This window comes from Hordeum vulgare, chromosome 3H (assembly GCF_904849725.1).
Source record: "Hordeum vulgare subsp. vulgare chromosome 3H, MorexV3_pseudomolecules_assembly, whole genome shotgun sequence".
In the NCBI taxonomy this organism is placed as follows: Eukaryota; Viridiplantae; Streptophyta; class Magnoliopsida; order Poales; family Poaceae; genus Hordeum; species Hordeum vulgare.
This window is the reverse complement of record NC_058520.1, coordinates 496,004,672-496,028,700: the sequence shown is the minus strand read 5'-3', so window position 1 is coordinate 496,028,700 and position 24,029 is coordinate 496,004,672. Positions and strand designations below refer to the sequence as shown.

Genomic DNA, 24,029 nt, shown 5'->3' with positions numbered 1-24,029 from the left:
GTGGGTGGTTACAACTTATTATGATGAGTAAGCTGCTATTCAATATTGGATTGCCTTTAATTTTTCCACTCAAGCTATGTTTAGATTTCAAAACATTGTGAATTGCAGACATGTTATTATTCATTCAAATAAGCATGGCTTGTTTGCAAGCTTGTGTCATCGCAAGCATCTGAGGATGATGATCTGATAAGTGTGCTCAACAAGGATACAATGGATTTCATGTATGTATACTCGGTTCCTATCATTTCTAGTAGCATGAAACACCTAAACTGAAGTGCTGCTCGTCGACAATATAATTCTGAATAAATAAATTTACAGAGCTCCATCTTCCATCGTAAATTTACTTGCAACTTTGAAGACTGATAGTAGCAAGAAACTGATAATAATACATGAAAGCAGGGTAACCAGTGATAACAACACATCAACATCACAGCATTGCATTGCACTGCTTTTCCAGATTACAGACTTGGTTCCAGACTCTGGTGCTTCGAACTCATTAGCAGCGTGGATCCCTTGATCTTCATCAAAGGCACACCGGAGTTGTCATGTTTTTTTTTCCAACATTGTATCCCTATTCCATGTACATACCATACATGGCAATTAAACACCATTATTGCAAGATCTCCGTAAACCGCCTGTTGCAGCTGCATAGTATCAAATATGCCATACCTTTTTGTACCAAGCCAGTAAGAAAAATCAAATGATGATCTGAGCCAAGTTCTTGTTCCAGAAGGAAATCACAGCCTACACCAACTAGTTGTACCTGGTGAAGCACCCGAATGGCCAAGATCTTCCAGTACTTTGGCAGTGGTCTTCGTTCCTGGCAAGCAGCATTTTCACAACCCTCACAGTTACTTTTCTAGCAGAATCAAAAGAAGCACAATCAGTCCATCTGATGGAAAGAGCATATCAACGTCGACTTTCGTATAAGATGATAACCGATTACACCCATTTATATTGGCTAAAAATCATTCTAAACAAAAGTGAGGATATTATGAAAGGGAATATTGGAAAGCAAAGGAGATGTAATGGCAAAGAGGAAGTACACAAATATGTGGATACGATGTATTATCTCACACTCACATTCTTAATCACTGTTCATCTTAAAAACTATTCACCTTTGTTGTTGGTAGAATGACACTATAAATAGTGAGAAATGGAGTCTTTGCTGTCTCTCGTCATGCTACTAAAACAAGAAAATAATTGAACCAATTTTTAAATGACGACATTTATCACAAATGCGGAAGGGTGTAGGAAACTTGCATCAAATTCAGTTCTAGTGCGCTGTTTCCCAAGGCAACTGCAGCCTTGTGACATTACATTACAGATAAGTAAACTACAAGGCCACAATGAGAGTTGTTTAACTACAAAAGAAAAGTTACAGCCATGTCTGACATATTTATGTGAAGGACTGCAGACGAAGTTAGATATTATCATGTTTAAGCATTGACGATGAAACTAAGGCACTGAATTTAGCAGCTAGGATAGTAGTTAAATTGGCTAAAAGTTTTTAGACTTGTAGTCTGCAAAGAATGCTGCTGAAGAAGTTTCTGAAGATTGTCATAGCACCCTTTACATTTAAGACCGGGCCAAACTGTGAACTGATGATATTATATACTCCCTCAGTCCGAAATTACTTGTCATAGGAATGGATGTATTTAAACTTATTTTAGTTCTAGATACATCAATTTCTATGCATTTTTGGACAAGTAATTCCGGACGGCGGGAGTAGTATTTAAGCAAACGTCACACAGCAAAATATACTTTAGCAATTTAACCTCTGATAAATGTAAATAGAAGACAACGGTGGTGATATTTCAGATGAGGAAGAATGCTTGGTAAATGCTTAACTTCTTGCGATGAAAATTAGAGCAGTTTCAACAAAGCATTAATACTTGATCACGAAAATTGGATCTTATCAGCATATTCTCTGCACTAACAACTACAGAATCCAGTTGTATTGGTCCAGATAGGGCATATCCAACGTCAGAAGTGGAGGTGCTTATTCTGGCTATTGAAACAAGTTAAAAGGAACTACAGAGAAAATTTGCAGCAAAGTAAGTCATTAACAAAGTTTCTATTTATCTGTGAAGAAGTATTACCAAATTTTTTTATGAGGGCAACTTAGTTTATGGCCAAGAACACACTTTACCTCTTCCTCAAACCAATTCTGTTTCAACTGAGTTCTGATTTGAGTCTGTTCCAGAATGCTCTCCTCTAGAAACTGTCAATGTAAAAAGAATGTATCCTTGTACAAGAGTGACCCATAGTACGTCGAGAGGTAGTCCCATCTGATCTTACAACCAGAGCTAGTGCCCTGTACCACTGATTCAAGCAATCTTGAGTGTTACACCTTCTGAGAGACTCTAATTTTGCAATCTCAATATTTGCAACTCCTTCTTTCACTAGAATTGGTTTTAGTGCCTTGAAAGTTACATCGTTTGGTGGTGTGCTTGATGCCAACATCTTCTGAAATATTTTCACAGCCTCTTCCATTTTCCCACCAGATACGTACATCTGAATCACAGAATTATAACTTAATGCTTGAGTTAGAAGCCCTAAAGCTTGCATTTCCTTGGAGATCCTGTGAGCTTCATCATAGCGAGCAACTTTCTTGTACAAGCACACCATCATCGCATATGAAAATTCATTTGCACTTCCCGTAATCTTCAAATTCTCAAAAAGCTCACGTGCTTCGTTCACCATACAATGATCACTGTAGAGGCCAATCATGCAGTTGGATGCATAAAGGTTGGTGTCAGTATCTAATGATTTCAGAAGCTTGTATGTTTTTTGGGCCTCTGCCAGATACCCTGCTTTGGTGTAGAGTTTGATCAAAGAATTGTAGATTGAAGCACTGTCACACAAACCAGCCTTTGTCACTAAACCAAAAAATGCTGCAGCTTGCTGGACATTTCCAACTTCAGCATATGTATCAATTAAGATAGAGTAAACATATGAATCCGCGTGGACCCCCAAAGTGACCATTTCTCTAAATAGGCATTCAACCATGTGCAAATTCCCATTCTTAGTAAAGCTGCTAATCACCACAGAGTATGGAACACAGTCAATCGGCATTTTAGCTGCTTGCATCTTTCTCAAGTAGTACAGAGCTTTCTCTGGCAGTTTAGCAGTTGACAGGAGTTGAATGAGAGAACTGTAAGTCAAGTAATCAGGTAGTACACCGTACCTCTCCATGCCAGCGGCTATCTCACAGGCCTCATCAAGCTTCTCTGCTAACCCATATGCTTTGATCATAACATTGCACACAGAAACGCTAAGCATCTTCCTCTCCAGGCAACACATAAAAGCCTTTTCTGCAAGGTTTATGTACCCTTTCTTCCCAAATGCATCAATATTTGCAGAAAAGCACTCGGAGTCCATCTGATTACAGAACCTCTCAAACCAACACCAAGACTGCTCAAGCATCCCAGCATTTACATATATCCTCGTTAGAGCTGACTGCGTGTATTCATCGATCACCAGGCCACTCTCGTCCATTTCTTTAACAAGGTCTTCTGCTTTACTGACCATTCCCCTAGTACAGTACCCATACAATAGTGTGGGGCAGCTCACAACATCCGGCACCAATTTTTCAGCTTTCATCTTACAGAAGTTGTGCTCTGCAGCATCAATTTCATTGCTTTCTCTGTATAGTGAGATCAGTGTATTGTACGTCCTGGTGTCAGGAAGGCACTGAAACTCCTCCATCATCCTCACCAAAGAAGCCACCTGCTCCATCTTACGGTGTTTACCCCAAACATGAATCAGCGTGTTGAATGTAATAATGCTCGGCGCGACACCTTCCCTCAACATTTGGTTGAACATGTCTGACACTTTCTCAAGCTGCCCAGCCTTTCCATAAGTATCAATCAAGGTGTTGTAGGTATACAAGCTATAGCAAAGATGTCCGTCCAACCTTGTATCTGATTCGGACGACCATCTTTGAAAGAAAATCTCTGCCTTCTCATACTCTCCAGCCTTCTTATGCGCATGAAGGACAGTGCTCATGGTGACCTCGTCAGGCACCAAGCCGCGCTTGCACGTGTCCCCGAGCCACAGCAACGCCGCCGTCTCTCTGCCCCCTTTGCAGTACACATCGATCAGCGTACCGTACGTCGCGTTATCCGGCGCCACACCGCTGGAATGCATCTGGTGCCACAGGCCGGCGACGAGGCCCCATCTCCTCGCGCGCCCGACCGCGCAGAGCACGACATTGTAGTGGATCACATTGACCTCGTGGCGCCTCTGCCGGCGGAACCAGTCGAAAATCTCGACCACCCGCTTCCAGTCCTTCTGCTCCTTGAGGATGATGGTCCTCTCCCGGCTGCTCAGCGTGTCCCTCCACGGCCACAGGGCCTCCCCGACGTCCCGGACGCGCTCCAGCGCGTACAGCATCGCCGGGATGGACCCGCCGTAGCCGGCCAACCTGCCCCTACCCTTCCCCCTTTGGGCAGCAGCACTCTGTCCGGTGGTGCCGGCGACCGTGCGTGGAACCACAACCACATTGGGGCAAGTCTCGGCGGTTCGCGCCGGCGGCGCCAAGACCGCCTTTTTCTGCAACGTGAGGCCTTTGTCCCTGCGGCTGGCGCCGGGCACCGAGGCCGCGAGGTTAGACTGCGGAATCAGCAGCGGCGGCGGCGCGGGAGCACGGTGGAGGAACCGGTCAGCATCACGCCCTGCGAAACAGCCTAGCGTGAGTCCCGCCGGTATTTGGGTCCAGAAATTGTGGACGAAAACAAAGCCGCGAGCTCATACCTCGAAAATCAACGGCCGGGGGCCGCGAGCCGGGCGGGGGAGGCAGCAGGAGCGCGACGAGGGAAAGGGGGGAGACGGCAGTGGCGGCGGCTTCAGGCGTCGGCGGTGGGCGGAGCCGAGGTGCGGCACGGCAGGCGGTGGCGGTGACGGTGGCGGGCCAGAGGGGAGATTTTGGAGCGGCCTTGGGGTTGGGTCGGCAGCAGGAGGAAGGAGATGGAGTTTGGGGGGATGTGGATGTGGATGGCGAAATCACTCTTTCAGTCACTCTACCTGACCGGAGGTTTGCCCCGATATTTTTTCACCCTAAGCTTTCGAAACTTGCGTTCAAATTTTTGAAAACTCGTCAGAGGCGGTCTCTTTTAGTTGACCCGTAAAATTAGGAAAGTTTATCTTAATCTCATGACAAATATTTTCCGGTGAGAAGAATGTCATGAGTTGTGAAAGCGGCATAGTGAGTGTGAGACGATCTTACACCATCACTTGTCACAAACTTTTATTTATTTTAAGAATACCATGCTACAACTTTTCTCAACCACTTTATTTAGAACTGGCACATGAAAGTTTCAATTATATACTCCCTTCGTTTTAAAATAAGTGTCTTAAACTTGGTACAAATCTGTACTAGAGCTAGTACAAAGTTGAGACAGTTATCTTGAAACGAAGGGAGTATTAGATGAAGCTATAAAGACAAAAGATTATAGTATAATGTTACTACATATCTTATAAAACAAAAGCTACGGCAACTGCCGCCTCTACTCCAAAAAAGCTAGGGTTCCTGCCTCTAGCAAGCGCTGCCGCAGGTCCACCTCGTCTCCGGTGGCCCTAGGGCCATGGGCGCGCGGTGGATCCTGCCAAGGGCCGGCGGGAGGGCTTCGTTTTAAGTTGTCTCTTTCAGTTTTGTTAGGGTTTATGTCCTACTCAGAAAGACGAGACAACGACGGCTTCTTGAAGATGGAATAAAGGTCTTCCCGTCTAGCCCCTGTTCCAGCGATGCGTCTAGTATTGTTGGTGGGCGTGTGGAGGTTTGTCTTCGGCGGATCTATCTTTGATGGATTTGCTCGGATCTTGTTGTTGTTCATCAACGTTCGTGTGTCTTGGGATTGGGTCATTCCGATCTACGTTATTTTTCATCGGTGACGGTTGCTGTTCTGGTGTGCTGGTCCTATAAGGCTTTATCACGATGACTTTCCGACTGTCTACTGCAACAAGTTGTGCTCGACTCCAGCGATGGAGGGGTGATGTTGGCGGTGCGCCTTCGGCTCGCTTCAATGGTTGTAGTCGTCGCTAGGTGGCCTACGGATCTAGATGTAATTTTTATTATTTCTATTGTCGGTTGTACTGCTATGATTGAAGATGAATAGATCGAAGTTTTCTCGCAAAAAAAAAACATATCTTATAAGACTAGATGGATGATGCCCAAGAGGACTATATACATTTAACAATAGAAGAAATGACTCATAAAGGTTTCTCCCGTATATATAAAAGGAGACATTCAAGAGAATGTGGAGGCATCTCACATTTGAAGAGTAGAGATCTAGAGTATCCATCCATAACACTCATTTTTTTAGAACACCTTGGAAGGGGTAGGGGTTCCTGTATTTCATTAAGAAGACGAGAGTTAGTCCAGTTTATAAGGAAAATCGGACCTGAAAACCTAGCTAATCAGGGAAAACCAAATGAAAACCCAAAAAAAGAGAAAAAAAGAAAAAGAGACACACGAGACACAAGAACTAGGGGGTAGGGACGAGACAAAAGGCAGTATCAAGGGACATTGTCGGAGCCAGACACTAGAGCACCTAGGCCCAAAGCAGTTTGGCGAGGCTCAAGTGAAACAAACTGACCGCCACACACCAAAGGGAAAGCATCCATATCAAATGGCTCTTCTATCGTGGCCTCAAAGAATCATGTGCTAACATTATCTTATGAAAAACATCCCTATAGGTCCAACTTTGACTTTCCCACGATCCTCGCCAAAGAGCTCAATGTCTCAATCACTTGCAGCGACAACGCTTTCTTGTACATATTCACGTATGCTTGCATATTTCCTATTGACCCTGTGCTTTGCTAACCGTTGGCAGCTCACCAATAGCCCCCAACATCCTATACTCTGCGCACTTGGACATCGAGATGTTGCACGCTTTGTTCTTCCTATCCAGACGCCCACTCCGACGCTCGTCATTCTTTTCCCCGTGCGAAGGCACCGGGGTCCCAAGCAGAGGTTGTGGGAGCGGACGCGTAAACTTGTTGAGAAATTCCTACAAAAATAATGATGTTGCTTTAGTTTGCGCCACCTTCACAACAACATTGCACGCCTCAACCACAAGCTCAACCAGAATGCTCGTTGTGTTGAAACCAAGCGACTCCTCTGGACTCAGCATCAGACTTACAAGGGAGTGCACCACAAAAGACGAGGAGGAGCCTCTAGAGCGTAGCCTCCGAGCACGTAGGATCAACAGATTCCTCACTCCCTACCGACGAGGCACCATGGGTCAACCACATATCACCTTCTCAAGCAGAGCAGTCCATAGGACCGATGATGGCATGCAAAACCTAAGGAGAAGTTGTCATTGCTTCATCAAGCATAGGATCATCAACATAGTCGCATTAGCTATAGTAACTCCACATGTAATATAGCCAGTTTATTGAAAACATTGTAATATAATCGTTGGAGCTAGTATTAAGGTTACTTTAGTTGTTGAGGTAACTGCCCTCATTGCCATTCTTAAGTGATCACGCCTTGCTCTTAAGCATTGGCACAAAAAATCGTCGAACCATAAATGCTCGTGAGCATAATTGTAAAATATCCATCGCTATGCTCGACACCCTAGAAGAATCAAGTTTCCCTCTACAAGAATATTTTTTTCTCATACGTGAAGTAATAAACATTATATGAAGAAAAGGCAGGATCCTAACTAAGTACTATTCCTCCCTTTTTCGATAAAATCTCACACCATATTGTAGTTTCTCACTTACTGATCTATACCCTATCCACACGCACTAATTTTCTCACTTAGATAAGCATTTTACTTTCTAATAAATCCTCAAAGCCTTCATCTCCATGAACCCCTCTCCCAATCCAGGATCTGATCATCCATAAGGTGCATTACAAACCTTCACAACCAACAAGGGAATACACAAACTTGGATTCCCATATGTGACTCATATGGCCTAGGAGTCTCCAAACTCCAAGAGTAACAAAATCAAAGCGAAAAGCGTGGAACTTGCTCATATTGTGAAAGTGGTTTGTCAAAAGACATGGGAGGCATGGATCTTGGCTAAGGATAGCACTTCTCTCAAATCCCCATAAATCTCTCAAGGAATCCAAGGATTAGGGTTGAGAGAGTGTGGAGCAGATCTAGAACGTTTGGAATGAGTGGTCACCCCTATCCTGAAGAGGTAGGCGGTCTAGGTAGTGTTGGGTGAAAATTGAGAGAACCCGTGTCAGCGTATTGGGAAACAGGGTTCCCCCAAGACGTAAAGTGTCCATACTAAGAAATTTTAATTCTCTTAAGAGGAATAAGTTGTGGCCTGTGTTCTAGAAGCTACAAGTTAAATCAAGTAGATCATAACCTGCATGATTGATTGGAAAGAGTCATAAAAGGTCAGTTATGCTACAAGTCAAATCAAGCATATCATAACCTGCATGATTGATTGGAAAGAGTCATAAAAGGCCAAGCGCTTGGCTTCTCCAAGCACTGAAGGGAAAAAAGAAAACGAGAAAAAGAGACACGAGAACTAGGGGGTAAGGACGAGACAAAAGGCAGTATCAAGGGACATTGTCAGAGCCAAACACTACAGCGCATATGCTCAAAGCAGTTTGACGAGGCTCAAGTAAAACAAAACTGACCGTCACTCACCAAAGGGAAATCATCCATATCGAATGACTCTTCTGTTGCGGTCTCAAAGAATCATGTGCTAACATTATCTTGTGGAAAACATCCTCAGAGGGCCAACTTTGAATTTCCTGTGATCCTCGCCAAAGAGCTCAACGCATTGATCACTTGCAGCGACTGCCGTTTCTTGTACATATCCAGGTATGCTTGCATCTTTTGTTGTGGACCCTTTGCTTTAATGACCTCCGACACCTCACCAAAAGCCTCCAACATCTTGTACTATGCATGCTTGGATGTTGGGATGTTGCATGCCTTGTTCTTCTTATCCAGACGCAATCCATCCCGATCAAGCGCCGAATGGATGACACCTCCGCGTTCAGCACACGTGCAACTCGGTGACGTCTTCGTCTCCTCGATCCAGCGAGCAAAGGCAGAGTAGTAGGTGGGTTCTCAACCCGCAGGACAATGTGGTGGGGGTAGTGGTGTAGCTAGTTCAACAGGGATTCGCCAAGCGCTACTAGAACGATGACGGAGGAGCTGCAGAGAGAGAGAGAGAGAGAGAGAGACAGAGGCTCTAAGGGCTTGGTGTCTCCTCTTGGGGCGCACTCCCCTCTTTATGTAGGTAGAGGGGCGTGGTGTCCAGCCCCTCCATGCCCTAGGGCCGACGGCCCAGGGGGAGGAGGTGGACTCCTAGTCCTCCTCCTTCCCTTCCATACACACATGGACTTTCCACCTCCCCAAAGCCACATGGGCCTTGAGGGACTTGTGCGCCTAGCCCAATAAGGCCAGGACACCTATGACAGCCTGATGTCGACGTTCCAGAAGATTCCCCTTTTCTTTCCGTTTTCGTCGTGTGTCTATTTTATTTTGTCGCATCATTCGCATCATCTGCATTGCATTGGCATCTCCATTGCCGTCCGCTTTCAAAACTTCCATCCGTTGTTAGTTGCCGGTTCCCGTCGTTGTCCGTTCTAAGCCCGACCTAACACGCACGCGCCCGCGGCATCGTCGAAACCTTGTTTTATAAGTGTGCGTAGAACTTTCTCTGATCGGGGTGAAACTTGGCATGCGGTCGTGATTACTCATAGCTAGGCCGCCTATCGAATTTCGTCGCGGTCGGAGTTCGTCTGGTACTCGAACGGTCGACCGTAGCGGCACTGTATTCGGTCTACCGTCGGACGTCTGTCGGTGTTTTAAAAATTCGTTGCCGCGCCGCCCGATCTCCCTCTTGTCTCCGAATAACCACTCTACACGGCCTCGTAACCGTTCCCACGTTCGGAATCGTCCGAATCTGACCGCACGGTTGGATCCGGAACGAAATTCCGGCTAACCTAGCCCCCTTTTCTCTACAAATAGACCCCCTTCCTATTTATTTAGACAGCCAACCCCCGTGCCTCGGGATCCGCACACCTACTCCTCTAACCCTAGCCTCCCACCTCCTCTCTCCTCCCGCGGGCCCGCCCAGGCCCATCTGGAGCCCGCCGGGCCCGAGCCGCCGTCGCCGCCTCGCCCGTTACTCCCATGGCGCCCGCAGCCCCATGGGGCCTCGCCCCTTCGCCACCGGGAGCCGTGCCCGCCACCGGCCAGCAGCCGCCGCTACCGGAGCACGCCTCCACGCCCCGCTCCGCCGCCGGACCTCGGCCAGCATCTCCCCACGGCGAGGCCAAAACCTCTCCCTCTCCTCCTGTGTTCTCTCTCTCTCTCCTAACCAACTTCCTTCTCCCTCTCCCCCGCAGGATCTGATGTGGCTGGAGCCGTCGCCGCCCAAGCTTCGCCCGCACCCCTCCGGCCGATCCCGCCGCAGCCGGCCGCCAGAGCCGCCTCGCCGGCCCTGCCGAATCGCGTCGCCATGGCCACCTCCAGCAGACGACGCCAACGCCCCGATCTGATCGGGCAGACGTAGTGCCTGGGCCAGCTGGCCGCCTCGCCCCGCCTGGTCCGGCCTCCCGCAGCGGCCCAGCTGGTCCTGCCCCAGCAGCCCACGCCGGCTTCCTCCCCCGTTCGGCCCAGCACCAGCTCGGCCCAGTCGCACGTCCGCCCCAGGCCTACCTCCCCGCCGTCATGGGCCCGAGGCCCACTCAGGTGACCGCCCCCCGAGCCCACTATTCCCCGCCCTACGCGGCTTATACTAAGTTACGCTCAATGGCCGATTCGGCCCTGATTCGAATCCGGCCCAATAGCATTTTTTTAGGATTTAGAATCTAAATTCTATTTCAGGATTATATAGATTTTTTAAAACGTTCGTAAGTTTTTAACCGTAGTTCGATCGCTATGAAATAGATATGGTTTTGGTGTAGAATTTCGCGTATAATCTGTTTTAGCAACTTGCATATTTATTTGACGATGTTAGCGTGCCGTATGCATAGATTAACATGTTGTCCTAAGATGTTTGCGTCCCGTATTTATTTTTCGCGGGTGTCCGGTTTGCCCGAATTCCTTAAATAAAATGTTCATGCTCTAGGTGTTGGAATTATGCCCTAGAGGCAATAATACATGTATAGTTATTATTATAATTCCTGTATCAAGATAATAGTTTATTATCCATGCTATAATTGTATTGAATGAAGACTCATTTACATGTGTGGATACATAGACAAAACACCGTCCCTAGCATGCCTCTAGTTGGCTAGCCAGTTGATCGATGATAGTCAGTGTCTTCTGATTATGAACAAGGTGTTGTTGCTTGATAACTGGATCACGTCATTGGGAGAATCACGTGATGGACTAGACCCAAACTAATAGACGTAGCATGTTGATCGTGTCATTTTGTTGCTACTGTTTTCTGCATGTCAAGTATTTATTCCTATGACCATGAGATCATATAACTCACTGACACCGGAGGAATGCTTTGTGTGTATCAAACGTCGCAACGTAACTGGGTGACTATAAAGATGCTCTACAGGTATCTCTGAAGGTGTTAGTTGAGTTAGTATGGATCAAGACTGGGATTTGTCACTCCGTGTGACGGAGAGGTATCTCGGGGCCCACTCGGTAATACAAACATCACATACAAGCCTTGCAAGCAATGTAACTTAGTGTAAGTTGCGGGATCTTGTATTACGGAACGAGTAAAGAGACTTGCCGGTAAACGAGGTTGAAATAGGTATACGGATACTGACGATCGAATCTCAGGCAAGTAACATACCGAAGGACAAAGGGAATGACATACGGGATTATACGAATCCTTGGCACTGAGGTTCAAACGATAAGATCTTCGTAGAATATGTAGGATCCAATATGGGCATCCAGGTCCCGCTATTGGATATTGACCGAGGAGTCTCTCGGGTCATGTCTACATAGTTCTCGAACCCGCAGGGTCTGCACACTTAAGGTTCGACGTTGTTTTATGCGTATTTGAGTTATATGGTTGGTTACCGAATGTTGTTCGGAGTCCCGGATGAGATCACGGACGTCACGAGGGTTTCCGGAATAGTCCGGAAACGAAGATTGATATATAGGATGACCTCATTTGATTACCGGAAGGTTTTCGGAGTTACCGGGAATGTACCGGGAATGACGAATGGGTTCCGGGAGTTCACCGGAGGGGGGCAACCCACTCCGGGGAAGCCCATAGGCGTTTGGGGGTCACACCAGACCTTAGTGGGCTGGTGGGACAGCCCACCAATCCCCTATGCGCCAAGAGAGAAAAAATCAAAGGAAAGAAAAAAAAAGAGGAAGAAGTGGGAAGGGGGAAGGACTCCCTCCCACCAAACCAAGTAGGACTCGGTTTGGGGGGGGAGAGTCCTCCCCCCTGGCTCGGCCGACCCCTTGGGGATCCCTTGGACCCCAAGGCAAGGTCCCCCTCCCTCCTCCTATATATATAGGGCTTTTAGGGCAGATTTGAGACGACTTTCTCACGGCTGCCCGACCACATACCTCCATAGTTTTTCCTCTAGATCGTGTTTCTGCGGAGCTCAGGCGGAGCCCTGCTGAGACAAGATCATCACCAACCTCCGAAGCGCCGTCACGCTGCCGGAGAACTCTTCTACCTCTCCGTCTCTCTTGCTGGATCAAGAAGGCCGAGATCATCGTCGAGCTGTACGTGTGCTGAACGCGGAGGTGCCGTCCTTTCGGTACTAGATCGTGGGACTGATCGCGGGATTGTTCGCGGGGCGGATCGAGGGACGTGAGGACGTTCCACTACATCAACCGCGTTCTCTAACGCTTCTGCTGTACGATCTACAAGGGTACGTAGATCACTCATCCCCTCTCGTAGATGGACATCACCATGATAGGTCTTCGTGCGCGTAGGAAATTTTTTGTTTCCCATGCGACGTTCCCCAACAGTGGCATCATGAGCTAGGTTCATGCGTAGATGTCTTCTCGAGTAGAACACAAAAGGTTTTGTGGGCGGTGATGTGCGTTTTGCTGCCCTCCTTAGTCTTTTCTTGATTCCGCGGTATTGTTGGATTGAAGCGGCTTGGACCGACATTACTCGTACGCTTACGAGAGACTAGTTTCATCGTTACGAGTAACCCCCTTTGCTCAAAGATGACTGGCAAGTGACGGTTTCTCCAACTTTAGTTGAGTCGGATTTGACCGAGGAGGTCCTTGGATGAGGTTAAATAGCAACTCATATATCTCCGTTGTGGTGTTTGCGTAAGTAAGATGCGATCCTACTAGATACCCTTGGTCACCACGTAAAACATGCAACAACAAAATTAGAGGACGTCTAACTTGTTTTTGCAGGGTATGATTGTGATGTGATATGGCCAATGATGTGATGTGATATATTGGATGTATGAGATGATCATGTTGTAATAGAAATATCGACTTGCACGTCGATGGTACGGCAACCGGCAGGAGCCATAGGGTTGTCTTTATACTAACATATGTGCTTGCAGATGCGTTTACTATTTTGCTAGGATGTAGCTTTAGTAGTAATAGCATAAGTAGCACGACAACCCCGATGGCAACACGTTGATGGATGATCATGGTGTGGCGCCGGTGACAAGAAGATCGTGCCGGTGCTTTGGTGATGGAGGTCAAGAAGCACGTGATGATGGCCATATCATGTCACTTATGAATTGCATGTGATGTTAATCCTTTTATGCACCTTATTTTGCTTAGAACGACGGTAGCATTATAAGGTGATCTCTCACTAAAATTTCAAGACGAAATTGTGTTCTCCCCGACTGTGCACCGTTGCTACAGTTCGTCGTTTCGAGACACCACGTGATGATCGGGTGTGATAGACTCAACGTTCACATACAACGGGTGCAAAACAGTTGCGCAATCGGAACACTCGGGTTAAGCTTGACGAGCCTAGCATGTGCAGACATGGCCTCGGAACACATGAGACCGAAAGGTCGATCATGAATCATATAGCTGATATGATTAGCATAGGGATGCTTACCACTGAAACTACTCTCGACTCACGTGATGATCGGACTTGGGATAGTGTAAGTGGATCATGAACCACTCAAATGACTAGAGAGATGTACTTTTTGAGTGGGAGTTTAGCATATAATTTGATTAAGTTGAACTCTAATTATCTTGAACATAGTCTAAGTCCACTTTGAATGTATTTGTGTTGTAGATCATGGCTCACGCAAGTGTCATCCTGAATTTTAATACGTTCCTAGAGAAAGCTAAGTTGAAAGATGATGGAAGCAACTTTGTAGACTGGGCTCGTAATCTTAAGCTAATCTTACAAGCTGGAAAGAAGGATTATGTCCTTAATGCTGCGCTAGGAGATGAACCACCCGCTACGGCTGATCAGGATGTTAAGAACGCTTGGTTAGCACGTAAGGAGGACTACTCAATAGTTCAATGTGCAGTCTTGTATGGCTTAGAACCGGGACTTCAACGTCGCTTTGAGCGTCATGGAGCATTTGAGATGTTCCAGGAGTTGAAGTTTATCTTTCAGAAGAACGCCCGGATCGAGAGGTATGAGACCTCCGATAAATTCTATGCTTGCAAGATGGAGGAAAACTCGTCTGTCAGTGAACATGTGCTCAAAATGTCTGGGTACTCAAACCGTCTAGCTGAACTGGGGATTGAACTCCCGCAAGAAGCTATCACTGACAGAATCCTTCAATCCCTGCCGCCAAGCTATAAAGGCTTTGTGTTGAACTACAACATGCAAGGGATGAACAAGTCTCCCGGCGAGTTGTTTGCGATGCTGAAAGTCGCAGAGTCTGAACTCCGTAAAGAGCATCAAGTGTTGATGGTGAGCAAGACCACTAGTTTCAAGAGAAACGGCAAAGGCAAGAAGGGCAATTCGAAGAAGAGCGGCAAGCCCGTTGCCAATCCGCCGAAGAAACCCAAGGCTGGACCTAAGCCTGAAACAGAGTGCTTCTATTGCAAGGGTATGGGTCACTGGAAGCGCAATTGCCCCAAGTATCTGGCAGATAAGAAGGCGGGCAAAGAAAAATCAGGTATATTTGATATACATGTTATTGATGTGTACTTAACCGGCTCTCGTAGTAGTGCCTGGGTATTCGATACCGGTTCTGTTGCTCACATTTGCAACTCGAAGCAGGAACTGCGGAATAGACGAAGGCTGGCGAAAGACGAAGTGACAATGCGCGTAGGAAACGGTTCCAAGGTTGATGCAATCGCCGTCGGCACAGTGTCACTTCAACTACCATCGGGATTAGTGATGAACTTAAATCATTGTTATTTAGTGCCTGCGTTGAGCATGAACATTATATCTGGATCTTGTTTATTGCGAGACGGTTACTCTTTTAAGTCTGAGAATAATGGTTGTTCTATTTCTATGAGTAACATCTTTTATGGTCATGCACCGAATGTGAGAGGATTGTTCATATTGAATCTTGATAGAGATACGCATATACATAACATTGAGACCAAAAGAGTTAGAGTAAACAATGATAGCACCATATTTTTGTGGCACTGCCGCTTGGGTCATATTGGTGTAAAGCGCATGAAGAAACTCCATGCTGATGGACTTTTGGAGTCACTTGACTTTGATTCACTTGACACGTGCGAACCATGCCTCATGGGCAAGATGACTAAGACTCCGTTCTCCGGAACAATGGAGCGTGCAAGTGACTTGTTGGAAATCATACATACCGATGTGTGTGGTCCAATGAGCGTGGAGGCACGCGGCGGATATCGTTATTTTCTCACCTTCACTGACGATTTAAGTAGATATGGTTATGTCTACTTGATGAAGCACAAGTCTGAAACATTTGAAAAGTTCAAGCAATTTCAGAGTGAAGTGGAAAATCATCGTAACAAGAAGATCAAGTTCCTACGGTCTGATCGTGGGGGTGAATATCTGAGTTTCGAGTTTGGTACTCACTTAAGACAATGTGGAATTGTTTCGCAGTTAACACCGCCTGGAACACCACAGCGTAATGGTGTGTCCGAACGTCGTAATCGTACTTTGTTAGAAATGGTGCGATCTATGATGTCCCTTACTGATTTGCCGTTATCGTTTTGGGGTTATGCATTAGAAACAGCTGCATTCACTTTAAACAGGGCACCATCGAAATCCGTTGAGACGACACCATACGAACTGTGGTATGGCAAAAGGCCAAAGTTGTCGTTTCTTAAAGTTTGGGGATGTGATGCTTATGTCAAAAAGCTTCAGCCTGAAAAGCTGGAACCCAAAGCGGAAAAGTGCGTCTTCATAGGTTACCCAAAAGAGACAGTTGGGTACACCTTCTATCTCAAATCCGAGGGCAAAGTGTTTGTTGCTAAGAACGGAACTTTTCTCGAGAAGGAGTTTCTCTCGAGAGAATTGAGTGGGAGGAAGATAGAACTTGACGAGGTTGTCGAACCTCTCATCCCTCTGGATGGTGGCGCAGGGCAAGGGGAAACCTCTGTCATTGCGACGCCGGTTGAGGAGGAAGTTAATGATGATGATCATGAAACTCCAGTTCAAGTTTCTGTTGAACCACGCAGGTCGACGAGATCACGCGCTGCTCCAGAGTGGTACGGTAATCCCGTCTTATCAATCATGTTGTTAGACAACAATGAACCTGCAAATTATGAAGAAGCAATGGTGGGCCCAGATTCCAACAAATGGCTAGAAGCCATGAAATCCGAGATAGGATCCATGTATGAGAACAAAGTGTGGACTTTGGAGATGCTGCCTGAGGGCCGCAAGGCCATTCAGAACAAATGGATCTTTAAGAAGAAGACGGACGCTGACGGTAATGTGACCGTTTATAAAGCTCGACTTGTGGCAAAGGGTTTTTCACAAGTTCTAGGAATTGACTACGATGAGACTTTCTCTCCCGTAGCAATGCTTAAGTCCGTCAGAATCATGTTAGCAATAGCTGCATTTTTCGATTATGAAATCTGGCAGATGGATGTCAAAACGGCGTTCCTTAACGGTTTCCTTAAGGAAGAGTTGTATATGATGCAACCCGAAGGTTTTGTCGATCCTAAAAATGCTGACAAGGTGTGCAAGCTCCAGCGATCCATTTATGGACTGGTGCAAGCATCTCGGAGTTGGAACAAACGCTTTGATGAGGTGATCAAAGCATTTGGGTTTATACAAGTGGTTGGAGAATCTTGTATTTACAAGAAAGTGAGTGGGAGCTCTGTGGCGTTTCTAATATTATATGTGGATGACATATTACTGATTGGAAACAACGTAGAGCTTTTGGAGAGCATAAAAGGTTACTTGAATAAAAGTTTCTCTATGAAGGACCTAGGAGAAGCTGCTTACATTCTAGGCATTAGGATCTATAGGGATAGATCAAAACGCCTGATAGGACTTTCACAAAGCACATACCTTGATAAAGTTTTGAAGAGGTTCAAAATGGAACAGTCCAAGAAAGGGTTCTTGCCAGTGTTACAAGGTACGAGATTGAGTAAGACTCAGTGCCCAGCAACTGATGAAGATAGAGAGCATATGCGCTTCGTCCCCTATGCTTCAGCCATAGGCTCTATCATGTATGCAATGCTGTGCACTAGACCGGATGTTAGCCTGGCCATAAGTATGGCAGGTAGGTTCCAGAGTAATCCAGGAGTGGATCACTGGACGGCGGTCAAGAATATCCTGAAGTACCTGAAAAGGACTAAGGAGATGTTTCTCGTGTATGGAGGTGACGAAGAGCTCGCCGTAAAAGGTTACGTCGATGCAAGCTTTGACACAGATCCGGACGACTCTAAGTCGCAAACCGGATACGTATTTATTCTTAATGGGGGTGCAGTAAGCTGGTGCAGTTCCAAGCAAAGCGTCGTAGCAGATTCTACATGTGAAGCGGAGTACATGGCTGCCTCGGAGGCGGCTAAGGAGGGTGTCTGGATGAAGCAGTTCATGACGGATCTTGGAGTGGTGCCAAGTGCACTGGATCCAATAACCTTGTTCTGTGACAACACTGGTGCCATTGCCTTAGCAAAGGAACCAAGGTTTCACAAGAAGACGAGACACATCAAACGACGCTTCAACCTCATCCGCGACTACGTCGAGGAGGAGGACGTAAATATATGCAAAGTGCACACGGATCTGAATGTAGCAGACCCCTGACTAAGCCTCTTCCACGGCCAAAACATGATCGACATCAGAACTGTATGGGTGTTAGATTTATTACAATGTAATTCACATGGTGAGGTGAGGGCTAGATTATTGACTCTAGTGCAAGTGGGAGACTGTTGGAATTATGCCCTAGAGGCAATAATACATGTATAGTTATTATTATAATTCCTGTATCAAGATAATAGTTTATTATCCATGCTATAATTGTATTGAATGAAGACTCATTTACATGTGTGGATACATAGACAAAACACCGTCCCTAGCATGCCTCTAGTTGGCTAGCCAGTTGATCGATGATAGTCAGTGTCTTCTGATTATGAACAAGGTGTTGTTGCTTGATAACTAGATCACGTCATTGGGAGAATCACGTGATGGACTAGACCCAAACTAATAGACGTAGCATGTTGATCGTGTCATTTTGTTGCTACTGTTTTCTGCATGTCAAGTATTTATTCCTATGACCATGAGATCATATAACTCACTGACACCGGAGGAATGCTTTGTGTGTATCAAACGTCGCAACGTAACTGGGTGACTATAAAGATGCTCTACAGGTATCTCTGAAGGTGTTAGTTGAGTTAGTATGGATCAAGACTGGGATTTGTCACTCCGTGTGACGGAGAGGTATCTCGGGGCCCACTCGGTAATACAAACATCACATACAAGCCTTGCAAGCAATGTAACTTAGTGTAAGTTGCGGGATCTTGTATTACGGAACGAGTAAAGAGACTTGCCGGTAAACGAGGTTGAAATAGGTATACGGATACTGACGATCGAATCTCGGGCAAGTAACATACCGAAGGACAAAGGGAATGACATACGGGATTATACGAATCCTTGGCATTGAGGTTCAAACGATAAGATCTTCGTAGAATATGTAGGATCCAATATGGGCATCCAGGTCCCGCTATTGGATATTGACCGAGGAGTCTCTCGGGTCATGTCTACATAGTTCTCGAACCCGCAGGGTCTGCACACTTAAGGTTCGACGTTGTTTTATGCGTATTTGAGTTATATGGTTGGTTACCGAATGTTGTTCGGAGTCCCGGATGAGATCACGGACGTCACGAGGGTTTCCGGAATAGTCCGGAAACGAAGATTGATATATAGGATGACCTCATTTGATTACCGGAAGGTTTTCGGAGTTACCGGGAATGTACCGGGAATGACGAATGGGTTCCGGGAGTTCACCGGAGGGGGGCAACCCACTCCGGGAAAGCCCATAGGCGTTTGGGGGTCACACCAGCCCTTAGTGGGCTGGTGGGACAGCCCACCAATCCCCTATGCGCCAAGAGAGAAAAAATCAAAGGAAAGAAAAAAAAGAGGAAGAAGTGGGAAGGGGGAAGGACTCCCTCCCACCAAACCAAGTAGGACTCGGTTTGGGGGGGGAGAGTCCTCCCCCCTGGCTCGGCCGACCCCTTGGGGATCCCTTGGACCCCAAGGCAAGGTCCCCCTCCCTCCTCCTATATATATGGGGCTTTTAGGGCAGATTTGAGACGACTTTCTCACGGCTGCCCGACCACATACCTCCATAGTTTTTCCTCTAGATCGTGTTTCTGCGGAGCTCAGGCGGAGCCCTGCTGAGACAAGATCATCACCAACCTCCGAAGCGCCGTCACGCTGCCGGAGAACTCTTCTACCTCTCCGTCTCTCTTGCTGGATCAAGAAGGCCGAGATCATCGTCGAGCTGTACGTGTGCTGAACGCGGAGGTGCCGTCCGTTCGGTACTAGATCGTGGGACTGATCGCGGGATTGTTCGCGGGGCGGATCGAGGGACGTGAGGACGTTCCACTACATCAACCACGTTCTCTAACGCTTCTGCTGTACGATCTACAAGGGTACGTAGATCACTCATCCCCTCTCGTAGATGGACATCACCATGATAGGTCTTCGTGCGCGTAGGAAAATATTTGTTTCCCATGCGACGTTCCCCAACACTAGGGACCCATTTGCCATGTATTTTAGAGTAGCCGTTGGTATTTTTGCACGTAGGGATTTGCCGCTAGATTATTTTCCGTGTTTAGGTTATTATCTCGCATTTACGTGTGGCAATATTTTTGTTGCGCAACCCCATATTTTTTATATGTTTTCGGGGTAGAAAAACCCATATGATTTTTCTGTGCAATTAGTTTTTAGCTTTTGAGTAAGTTAGTTCGCGTGATATTTTGCTATGCTGCCCTCTTGTCATGTTCGTAAGATTTATTCCGTGCTTCGTTTAAAGAAGTTGTCAACTAGAGAGTTGATCTTGGATGTTTAGTCTAGCCCCTGGTATTTTTGGTTGCAATGGAAATGCATGTTTAGGGGTAGTTTGCCTGCTCTCAAGTTTTCTCTAGCATGTTGTGAATTTTCATGCCATTTGGAGTCATGTAGCTTATGATTTTGCTGCTGTCAATATGGCTTCAGATCGAAAACTGCACTTTCATGAAGTGTAATTTTCACTAAGTCTGAAATAGCGTGTGGGAAGTCATTTTGTGACTTCTTTTCCTAGTGATCCATGATGCCATGCTAGTTGTTGTTAGTTGTTTGTTGTAGTACTTCTTGCCCTGTTTCGTTTCATGCCTTGGTTGATTTTATTTGAGTTGAGTAGCTCGTAGTTGTGGGGCGTAGAAAATGTTATGTGGCTGATTTTGGCAGATTGTAGTGTTTTCTTGTTTTGCTCGTAGATGTTGAACCGTAGCTCCGATTTGATCGTGTCCTACATGAAACTTGCTTAGAATCTCGTGTAGTTTCATTTTATCTTGCTGGTTGTATGTTTTGAAGTGCTCGTGACCGTCGTTGCACACATATTGCATTCATGCCATCATATCTTGCGGTGCTTGTATCTTTTGAACCGTAGCTCCGTTGGAGAAGTTCTCTATGTGTAAATTGCTTGTCTCGACGCGTAGAATCACATGAACTTTTTTTTTTGCTGTTTAACAACTAATTAAATGGGTTAGTTCAGATCTGGACAGAATTGTAAATTAACATGTGAGGTCGTCTCGGAGGTGCTATACGTCATTTCCGACCTCATTTAAAATGCCTAGATAGGTAGATTAATTGTGCTTCACCTCTTGCCATGTTTAACCACATTTAATATTGCCGTGTACCTAATCGGGATAGAACTAAATAATTAACGAGGAGTTTCGTCAATATGCAACTCGTTGCATATTGAACTTCACTTAATGTGTAGTGTTTGAGTGTTGTGAATTGTCATGACGTGACTTGCATGTATTCAGCTGCTCATGCATCATTTGTGTTGTGCATCGTGTGGTGAATTCCGTGTGTTGATTTGTGTTTCCGGTTTGCTTCGTCTCGATAGAGTTCCGCAGCGTGCCGGATTGTGAGGACTCGTTCGACTATGTTTGTTCGTCTGCTTGACAAAGGCATTCTTCTTCCAAGCGGGATCTCAGGCAAGATGACCATTTCCCCAGATACCATTACTATCATTGCCATGCTAGTTATTTCGATGCTATCGATTATGTCTCGTTGCCTACCACATGTTAAATATCAGCCTCTCAACAATGCCATGAAAAACTTCAACCTGTTCAACCTAGCAAACCACTTATTGGCTATGTTACTGCTTGCTTAACCTTGTGTTAGCGTTTCTAGTTGCAGGTGCAGTTGCTTCCATGTGATAACATGGGTTCCTTGTTATATCACCATATTAAATGATATTTAATTTAATGCACCTATATACTTGGTAAAAGGTGGAAGGCTCGGCCTTTTCTAGCCTGGTGTTTTGTTCCACCTTTGCCCCCTTAGTTTCGGCTACCGGTGTTATGTTCCATAATTGAGCGCTCCTAACACGACCGGGGTTGTTATGGGGACCCCCTTGATAATTCGTTTTAGATTAAAGCTGGTCTGGCAAGGCCCAACTTTGGTACGACATTTGCCTAAAAACTAATAATAATGCATAAGGACCCGCCGGCACCCGCAGAGTAATTTAATCAACCCACGGGCCAGTGCTCCTCATGAGTGTTGGTCCCACCTGAGCGATGTCCGGCGCCCCTCTGGTCACCCACAGGTTTAGCGATCCCGACGTCTAGCTCATCCGTCGTGTCCTGAGAACGAGATACGCGGCTCCTATCGGGATCGTCGACACGTCGGGCGGCCTTGCTGGAATAGTTTTACCTTTGACGAAATATCTTGTGCATCGGGATTCCGGTGATGCTTTGGGTAATCTCAGAGTTGAGGTTTTCCACTAGGGAATACGACGAGATCGCGAGCTTCGTGATTGAGGATTTCTATGCGGCTTGTGGTAATTTGTGATGGACTAGTTGGAGCACCCCTGCAGGGTTAAATCTTTCGGAAAGCCGTGCCCGCGGTTATGTGGCAACGTGGAAACTTTGTTTAACACTGGTTCTAGATAACTTGAAGTTGACTTAATTAAAATATGCCAACTGTGTGCGTAACCGTGACTGTCTCTTCCGTGAGTTCCTTCTCCGATCGAGGACACGGTGGGGTTATGTTTAACGTAGGTAGGTGTTCAGGATCATTAATTTGATCATTAGTAGTTCACGCCCGTTATGCGTAGATCTTTCATCTCTTATTTCTTGTACTCGTAAGTTAGACACCAAATATATGCTTACCCGCTATTGCAACCTCACCATTTAACCCTACCTCATCTAATAAGCTTTGCTAGTCTTGATACCTTTGGAAATGAGATTGCTGAGTCCCCTATGGCTCACAGATTACTACAACACCAGTTGCAGGTACAGGTAAAGGTTACTTGACGCGAGCGCGTTGATTGTTCATTTGGAGTTGCTTCTTCTTCTTCTTCTTCATCGATCTAGGATGGGTTCCATGCAGGCAACCTGGGATAGCAAGGATGGACGTCGTTCTTCTTTTCTCGTTTGTTTTCGTTCATAGTCGGACCCTGCTCTTCTTGATGATGATTATATATTGTACTGTTGTGACTCTGATGTAGCTTGTGGCGAGTGTAAGCCAATTCTAAACATATCTCTTCTTTTGAGTACATGTACTTGTAACGATATCCATTCTTGCGACACGACGAGATGCGCTTCTATCCCTGACGAGGCCTTCATGCCAAATTGAAGATAGGGTCGCATCTTGGGCGTGACAAGTTGGTATCAGAGCAGTACCGACCTAGGAGCCCCTTGATTGATCGAACTTGGCCGAGTCGAGTCTAGTGAAAAACTGCTTTGAGTCTAGTTATATATCGGAGAGTAGGATTCTTTTTTCTTCTCTTCTATGCTCTGGTGAGGAATCTTGACGTAATATTTTAATTCTACTCCTCTTCTCATTCAATTTTTTTTAGGATCACACGGATATTTTTGGAATCTATATGATGCCGATGTGACAGAGTTCTGTCTTGGTGCCTCCTATCTGCTTTGAGTTTTAGGGGAGTTGAGGTCCAAGGGATTCTCGAGCACATCGTTATCATTCAGATTTCTTAATATCTCAGGACGAAGGATGTTCGTAATTGCTTCAATACTAGTAGTGGCGAGATAACCCCGATGTCCCCAGTACTGGTGCAGATTGTTCGGGAGTACTGCCATACTTTGCATCGTTGGGATCACGAGGGTCTGTTGTAGATGAAGGTCCGAGATTCTGGTTGTGTGTTGACGGATGTGATACAGGTGACGGGTTAGTATAGGAGTTGTGTGATTATTACTCCTTGTATCCGTGTACCAGATTGCATGACCAGATATTTCGGGAATTCATAGGTGGGAATTCAAGTAGTTGCTTATAGGACAATCTTCCAACAAATGCATGATGTTAGGTTGGTGTTCGACATCTAGTGGATTCATTTGTTGATGGTCGACTTACAGCGGTACACGTTCTGTCTTAAAGAGTCCTTGTAGCTTGCTACGACTCGGGGACGGTTCGTATGTCGGGTGCACTGCCTTGCACTTGATGGCTACTGTAAAATCGAGCCCGTGCGATCCTGTCCACAAAAATATCGGACGAAATATTTCTCATGAGTTTGTTCTGGCTTGTTTCATAAGCCTCATCCCTTTGTTTTGCTGAATATGGTA

The 24,029-nt window shown here is 46.0% G+C and overlaps 1 protein-coding gene across 1 annotated transcript; it reads right to left on the bottom strand.

Annotated features, from left to right (window-relative positions):
• Positions 1 to 284: 284 nt before the first annotated feature.
• LOC123441924 (pentatricopeptide repeat-containing protein At3g23020-like) lies at positions 285 to 10,442 on the bottom strand. The gene is made up of 4 exons (XM_045118093.1): positions 10,301 to 10,442; positions 4,759 to 5,028; positions 2,153 to 4,679; positions 285 to 859 (listed from the first exon to the last, which is right to left on the bottom strand). The coding sequence occupies exons 1-3, from the start codon at positions 10,440 to 10,442 to the stop codon at positions 2,218 to 2,220; spliced, it is 2,874 nt and encodes a 957-aa protein (XP_044974028.1). The 3' UTR covers positions 285 to 859; positions 2,153 to 2,217.
• Between the last annotated feature and the right edge of the window lie 13,587 nt (positions 10,443 to 24,029).